This window comes from Heloderma suspectum, chromosome 1 (genome assembly GCF_057233095.1).
Source record: "Heloderma suspectum isolate Gila_16-S chromosome 1, 16-S_ref, whole genome shotgun sequence".
Classification (NCBI taxonomy): Eukaryota; Metazoa; Chordata; class Lepidosauria; order Squamata; family Helodermatidae; genus Heloderma; species Heloderma suspectum.
In genome coordinates, this window is record NC_139458.1 from 133,510,160 (window position 1) to 133,518,603 (window position 8,444).

Consider the following 8,444-nt stretch of genomic DNA (forward strand, 5'->3'; position numbering starts at 1 on the left):
GGCGAATGGGGCTTCTGGAAGTCCCCATATAATAAGGCCAGTGTTTTTACCCACGACAAGTCCAAGGACTGGGCCAGAATTACCTGTTGTTGCATGTCCCATCTATGGATCTGTACTTGTCAGTCAAACAGGTGTCTGGGCATTCAATGGGCCGGAGCTGAGCAGAACAGCCAGTTACGTCCACCAAGGCGGAGAGGTCGTGACCACTGAGGACCCCTTGCAGAAGAAAAGGGGGAAAGGAGCTGCTCAAGGCAGTCAGGAGCGGAAGACTGGGACTGTGTTTGCAGAGGGGTGGGAATGTGACAAACACCTGACACGTTGCCATGCCGCTTCTCCTGCCTGTAAGCAAGCTGCCGGACAAGCTCAACCGCCGCGTCCATCAATCAACTCAGCTGCATGAACAGCTACATTGGTCTCTGCCTCGGGGTGCTTAAGCAGGCTCAGCAGGTCACTGGCACTCAGTGATCCCTTGGTCAGCACTGTTTTCCCTCTGTGGTTTTACAGAATGAAAGATGAGCATGGCTGAAACCAAGAGGCCGAAAAATCCCATGAGGCCCGGCCGGGACACAGGCCCAGTTGTAGGGGGCAGGAACAGACAGCACGCCCAGCAAGTGCACGAGCAGGGAAAGGAAACTGCATGGCGCTCACTGCCACTTGCATCGCCGGGGATCCGTACCTGCTGCGAGAGCGATTGTAAGCTAAGGAGACCAGCTGCTTGTCCCGTGCCAGACAGAGCCTCATTCACCAATAGGCTTTCAGGTTCGCTGTCATTTTCTGAGGGTGAGGAAAAAATAATAGTAGTCCCCAAATGAAAAGACATCCATGTGTGTTTCCAGGGCCTAATTCAAAACATTCTGCTTCTGGGCCGAAATCAAGGTGCTGGCTATTACTTTTAAAGCACTTCACGAGTTGGGTTCAGGATACCTGAAGGACGGCTTACTCCCAGATGAATCTGCCTCCCTTTTGAGGGCATTGCAGGAGACTGTGCTCCACAGCCCATCACCAGCTGACGTGAAGCAGGTGGGTACATGGACAGGGCCTTCTTGATAGTGGTGCCAAGACCCTGGAACTCCCTCTCTTTTGAGGCTTGTTGTGCTTCATTTCTCACCATTTTCTGATGGCTACTGAACGGAACTTTATTCTGTCAGAACTTTAACAATTAATTGTTCCACTCAATCCCAATGGGCCTTTACCATCTGCATTTGATTTAGTCTCTTATTTGCATTTGAGCCCTGGTTGCGTTTGACTTGTGCCCTTTCCTGATTTGGATCTTTGGACTGGCTTTTAAAAAAAACAAACTGTGTGTGTGTGTTGGGGGGGGGCTTTGTATGTGTGTGTGTATATGTGTGTGTGTGTATTAATTTTGTTTTTAACTGCTGCATAAAAATAAACCACAATAATGTTCCAACAGTGCTAAATCTTTGCAGGGTATCAGTTATTAGGGCTGTGCACTGCTTCGGCCTGAGGCCTAAACCCCGAAGCAAAGCGGAGGGGGCACGAAGCAACCCAGAGCAGGTCAGGGGCTCTCTGAAGTACTCGCTGTACTTTGGAGCATTGACACCCCTGCCCCAGCTGCGCCAGGTGCTTACCTGAGCCTCCGACGACGCCTCCGTCGCTAGCGCCACCGCCACCATCACTATCCTTGTCACCACCGCCCTCACCGCCATGTCCGCCGCTGCCACCGCCCTCACAGCTGCCAGGAAGTTCCTGGAAGTTGACATTTCAAAAATGGTGACTCCCTGCAATAAGAGTTGGCACGCGTGTCCAGGCCTCAGGAGTTTGCAACAGCGAGGATGGCGGCAGCAGCGGTGGCGAGGATGGTGATGGCGGTGGAGGAGGCGGTGGTGGCAAGGTAAGGGGGTTTGCGCAGGGGCATCAGGTGGGGACCCAAAACGGGGTTCAACATCCGAATCCCACTGCAGGGCTGAGTCGGGTCGGGGTCCCCCGAATCTGCCTGGGCTCAATCGGGCCCAGGCAATCGGGGTCCCTGCACAGCCCTATCAGTTATCGAAGTGGACTGCAGGTATTTGACACGGGCATCTGAAAAAAAACACAGGGTATTTGATTGGAGGTGAACGTTGCTGTGAGTTTGGTGGGTTGGGCTGGATGGCCTTTTGGGATCCTTTCCAACCCTGTGATTCTGTGATGTAAGAGTAGAATCTGCTAAACTGGCCAAGCCATTAGGACTGGTGGAGATTAATGGTCTTGAGGACTATCTCCTTTGTTATGGAGATTGCAGGTAAATCGCCCATAGTGATTAGGAATGGGCAAAAACTGCAAAAAAAACCCTGCAAAAATTGTTCTAGAAAGACGGGCTGCCTCTTCTTCCCTGCTTCAAGCTGGAGTTGATTTAAGTAAGGAGTAGTCTGTGTAAAGAAAAATAGATGGGCAGTTTGAGTCAGACAGAAAGAGACTGAAAGAGGCACAGACCAGTTTGCAAGAGATGAGGGTGGTTAATGAGCCATGATGGCTTGTTAACTAACCTGCAGGTGAGGGTGACATGATGGTCCAGTTTACATAATTATCTTCACCAGGTGTGGCTTCTTGATTCAGCCAAACCCAGTGAGGGTGGCTTGCTGAGATGATTAGCAAACCACCCCAAACCCACATGGTTTATTACCAATAAACCTCCACTGATCTCATTCCAAAGGAAACCAAAACTGGGTAAACCCTGAAATTTCTCACTTCTTGGAGAATTGAGGGGAGTGCAACAATATGAACATATAGCTCTCAAATGCATTAATAATACAGTGTAGGTTACCTGGGTGGGTGAGATGGGTGTGGGAGGAGAGCAGTGATGCAATCAAGATTGGCACAAGTCCAGGTACCATCACTTGGACTGGGAAAGCCACTGCAGAGTGCTGCGGAATGAACACACACACAGGTTAATAGTGGCAACAATGGTCAATCAGTCCCTTGATGTGAAACTTAATTTTATGCATAATTAAAATATGCACATGAACGTGGATAATTTAAAAATGCGATGTATGTACTGAAAAGATAAGATGCTGAAACCAATGTTTCTAGAAGAGAGCTCACCGGAGAGTCTAAAAAAAAAGGGGAGGGGAGTAGAAAAGAAAAGAAAAGAAAAGAAAAGAAAAGAAGCATGAAGAAAAGAAAACCAGGAGACAAAAGAACAGGGTGGGGCCAGCTTTGGATTCGGCTGAATCAAAAATAATCTGGAATTAGGAGTGAGCAGTGAAGTGCTGCTGACAACGCCAGATTAATGTGGCTCAGTGTGAGCAAGTGTAAAATGAAACACGTTGGAGCAAAAAAATCCCAACTTCAAGAATAAACTGATGGGATCTGAGCTAGTTGTGAGTGACTAAGAAAAAGATCTTGGGGTTGTGGTGGAGAGTTCAGTGAAGATCTCAACCCAATGTGTGGCAAATTCCATGTTGGAGCATAATTAGAAAAGAATTTGAAAATAAAACTGCCAAGATCATACTCCCATTGTACAAATCTGTGGTGTGACCATACCTGGAATACTGTGTGCAGTTCTGGTCCAGGGACCTAAAAAAGGATACTGTGGAGTTGGAAAAGGGGCAGAAAAGGGCAACTAAAATGATCAAGGGGCTGGGGCAACTCCCCTATGAGGAAAGGTAACAACATCTGGGATTGTTTAGCTTAGAATAAAGCCAAGTAAGGGGGGACGTGACAAAGGTATACAAAATTATGCATGATGTGGAGAATGTGGGTAGGGAGCCATTTTTCTTCCTTCCTCATAATACTCGAATCTGGGGTCATCCTGTGAAATTGATTGGTTGGAGATTCAGGACAGATAAAAGGAAGTACTTCTTCATGCAGCGCATAATTAAACTATGGAATTCACTTCCAGAAGATGTAGTGATAACCACCAATTTGGATGGCTTTAAAAGGGGATTGGACAAATTCATGGAGGAGAAGGCTCTCAGTGGCTACTGGTCATGATGGCTATATGATACCTCCAATATCAGGGACAGTATGCCTATGTAAACCAGTTGCTGGGGAACATGGGCAGGAGGGTGCTGTTGCACTCATGTCCTGTTTATGGGTTTCCTATGGGCCACTGGTTGGCCACTGTATGAACAGAATGCGGGACTAGATGGACCCTTGGTCTGTTCCATGGCTCTTCTTATGTTCTTATGAAACCCAAACTGAACTGATTCGGAAAGATTCAGGAGATGACCAAATTAAAGTGGGGCTCCTCCAAAGTGGACCAAATCTGAATCTGAACCCATCTCAAGCGTTGTTAGAGATTTGTAGGGACACAGAGACACAGACAGTGTGTCTGCAGAGATTGATACGTTTCACCCCAAGGTCTATATATAAGGAAAATACCAGGGTGGAAAGAGGGAGGAGGGAGAGGAGGGGCTGTAGTTTTGTGACTGGTGGCTCTAGTTTCTAATCACAGTGAATGGTTTTAGCAGGGCTCTCCATTCCCAGTGCTTTGTGGGAGGGATGTTGAAGTAATATATCACAGGTCTGATCCAGTGTTCAGTGCTCTTTGCTAGTTCTCTCTCCCAGGAGCAGGAACATTGAAAGAGGTTTGCTGGAGTCCATGGGACCTGGGAAGATGCAGCATTGGGTGCTTGCTTGGAAAATGTTGGATGGTCAAGTCCTTCTGCTGCTGCTACTGTATGCTCCACATCCATCGTCCACCCCTGTCCTCTTGCACTTTCTGTGACTTTGGAGCCAATGGAGCAGAAAACAATAAAGCCTTAAACTGTTTTCATTAATCGTAACTCCCAAAGCCCTGCGCCTATCCTGAAATTTTGCAATTTTCCTGCATAGGGACACCTCTATGGTGTCTGCCATTTTCATAAAGATAGCCCACAAAGAATGTATGGGGACAAGCACATCCTTTTTGGGAAATCCCCAAACTGTAAAAGCTGCTCTTGCAATCCCCCACCACTAAACTATTCATCTATTCGAGAGCCAGCATGGTGTAGTTGCTAGAGAGTTGGACTGGGAGTCGGGAGATCCAGATTCTAGTCCCCACTCGGCCATGGGTGACTTTGGGCCAGTCACAGACTCTCAGCCCGACCCACCTCACAGGGTTGTTGTTGTGAGGATAAAACGGAGGAGGACTATGTATGCCGCCTTGGGTTCCTCAAGAGGAAAAAGGGCGAGATATAAATGTAATAATAAATCAATCAATAAAATCTGAAACTTGGCAAGCTTGATCCCCTCAGAAGGGGCAAGTATGCCTGCAATATTCTTCCAATTCTGCCGAGAAATAATGATATTCTTTAGATCAGGGGTCCCCAACATGGCACCTGCAGGTGCCACCACACCCATGGGCACCTCCAATGGTGCCCATGAATGGTCCCCCAACATGGTACCCGTGGGCACCCGAATTGTTTCAATTTTTGTTTTTCAATTTTTCTATTATACATACATGGATTTGTATGAAGTGCATAAAATTTTCTAGCAATTATAGATGGGGTTCAACAAAAGCAGACCAAGTATCCAAATAAGTATCCATTCGAAGGTGGCGTCTATATGCCACCCATTCAAATATTGAGAGTGTTGTAAGGTCCTCTATCCAGTGCATTATAGAAGGCGAGCGTTTACCCTTCAGTCTTTTAGCTGTCAAAAGGACACAGACAATCCATTTACACTGACCGTTTGTTAATTTCCATGAAGCAGGTAAATAATTTAAAACAGCGTGTATGCTAGTGAATATTAAAGAGTGTTCCAAGACAACATTTTTCTGTGTAATAATCTCCCCATAAAAAAGAAGCAACTACTGGGCATTGCCAAAACATAAGTTTAAAAGAAGCATTAGCTATATTGCACCACCAGCAATTAGACAAATTAGACAACCCCTTATTAAAGAATTGCAGTGTCCAATAGATATGAAACCAACGTTTTTGCTGAATAAGACATAACCTAATATCGATAGACGTGACAGGTAGACACCAAAGTGGCAATCCACTGACTATGTATTTTGTTGGGGGTGCCTACAGCATGGTCTCAAATTCCCAAATGTACCCACAGATCCAAAGAGGTTGGGGGGCCCTGCTTTAGATCATGCAGCCACACAATTCTCTTAAGGCAGGGGTAGGCAACCTAGTACCCTCCAGATATTTTGGACCACAACTCACATCATCCCTAACCACTGGCCATACTGGCTGGGGCTAATCGGAGTTGTAGTCCAAAAAATCTGGAGGGTACCATGTTGGGGAAGGCTGCTGTAATGGACATAATATGAAATCAATGGAAACTGCTTTATATGGAATCCATCTCACTTGGTATTGTCTGTTCAGCCCTAACCAGCAGCAGCTCTCCAGGGTTTCAGACAGAGGCTTTTCCCAGCCTTACTACCTGGAGATATGTCAGGTATTGAACATGGGACCATCTGCATGCAAAGCATGTGCTCTACTGCTGAGCTGCAGCCCTTCCATCATGACCACAAGGCCATAATTGTATCTCAGCCGCACAGGAAGCCTCATTGGGTTGGAGACGTTCAGCTGAGATCTTGCCATCCTGATTCCAATGTTACTTTCTGACCTGTAAGAAACTTTCTGAACTGCTCGTGGCTCCAGGTCCCCTCCCTTTCATGTTTCCTTCTCTGTGATCTCCTGGGTCATTTGCTAGGTCAGATTGCATTCATGAGATTGGATTCAGAGATCCCCATGCCTCACTCACTTCTAAGGTGCAAAGTAATCTCATTCAACTGTGTATACTTTATTGCAGTCCCTCTCACCAGGTTGCCCAAATATTGTCAGCCTCTTATCAGTGGTAGTCCCTGTCCTTAAGCACTTGCCGGTAATGCACTAGAGATAGCAGGAGGCTGAGCAGCAAAGTAAGCTGGCATGGGGGACAAAGGCGACCAGAGGATTGTGGGTCTCCTAGTCCCTACTGAGGAGGTTTCCTGTTTGACTGAGATGCATGATGGTCTTTATGTAATATTCATTATAGATGTTGATAATCCAATGAGTGTGCAATACTGGACAGTCATTCAGCCTATTTATCCTCCTTGAAGACTGAGCCACCAGTAGGAATTAAGGGTGCCAACTGACCAAACAAAAACCAGTTTGTCCTGCTCCTGTGCTTTTAATCAGGAACTTCAGCTCCAGAAATTAGCAGGTGAAGCCAGACACAAAGCATGGACATAAGCATTATGTGTGCTAATGTGTGCAGTTGGAAGTGGTATCAAAAACACTGGAGCAGGTTAAAAAGAGCTGATAACTAGTGGGAATTTTATGTATTATTATTATTATTAAATCATCATCATCTCATAACTTGATTCAATTATTTTAAAAACATGGCTTTGTCTGAAAGCTTACAATTTAAGAAATAATATCTAAGATCTTTATTGTCCAAATTAACAGGGTGCAGATTGCACATTCAGTGCTTACGCATGAGAGAAAAGAAAGAAAGAAAGAGAATAACAAAAACACACACTCTATTTATAGCAGAGCAGAAGGAAGAAACAGAAATACCAAAAGCAGACAATGAAATGGGGGAGCTGGCAAAGTGTGAACAAAAGACAAAGTGAGAAACTGTTAGCCAAATTAAGCTTGAGAAAATCCATAGGGAAACAAGAGGAAACAAACTGGGAAAGGAAAGGAAAAGAAAAGAAAGGAAAGGGTGAGGAACACAAATCAGGACACACACACACACACACATATAGATATATAGTTGAGGGTCATCAATGCAGATTTGATACAGAAAGCAAAGGTAGAGGAAAACCCACATTAGTGTAACACCTTTATCAGGCCAACCAAAACATCACCAAAATGTGCATCTTTTTGAGATCTTCAGATCTCTTCATTAGGCAAGATATTATAAGAAGTATGGGAGGGTAGAGGAGGGGGAAAATTTACTAGATGGTGAAGTCAGTGTCAGCATGTTCAGAGTCCCAAGATGGAATGGGGGGAGGGGTCTGCAGACATGCAAATTAGACTACAGGTCATGTGGTGGTTACTGGTTGGACTTGCAGCTGCCCCTAGGGCTGCTGGGAGAAAGAACAGAGGAAATGTTGAATCCTCCATTTTTGAAAATATAAAATCCCCCAGTGGAGGAAGGCACAATGTGGGCAAGTCCTCGGTTTGGGTGATGCGCAATGCGAGAATTGATTCAGGCAGTGCCAGGAGGACCTTCTTATCCCAGCACTGTCCAATTCCCCCGCCGACCACATCCACTCTGAGATTGAAGATAACAGTGGGGGTTCCCCCATGTGCTGACCCCCCCCAATCTGAGATCAGAAATAATAGCAGGGATTCCCTAGGGGGCACGGCTTGGAGGCCAAGGAAGCCAATTTTTGGCCTGTGGAAGTTCCCCATCCCTGCATTACATACAATAAATAAATGAAATACCCTGCAAAAATGGGAAGTAGAGGTTTTATGTTGAGCCCATGTCTGTTAGGGAGTACATGTGTAGGCCTCTTTAGTTCCCATCAATGTATGGAGGTTCAGGGTGAAGCCACCGGCTATGAACCCAATTTCTCCTCCCTG

General features: G+C 46.0%; 1 protein-coding gene across 1 annotated transcript in view; it reads right to left on the minus strand.

Moving 5' to 3' along the window:
• The window catches only part of LOC146357916 (myeloperoxidase-like), a 29,889-nt gene extending 28,222 nt beyond the window's left edge, over positions 1-1,667 (minus strand). The window contains exons 1-3 of the mRNA XM_084829602.1: positions 1,590-1,667; positions 649-676; positions 84-216 (exon numbers count right to left, since the gene is read on the minus strand). Coding sequence (XP_084685728.1) covers positions 84-216; positions 649-676; positions 1,590-1,667 — 239 coding nt within the window. The remainder of the gene's footprint in view (positions 1-83; positions 217-648; positions 677-1,589) is intronic.
• Between the last annotated feature and the right edge of the window lie 6,777 nt (positions 1,668-8,444).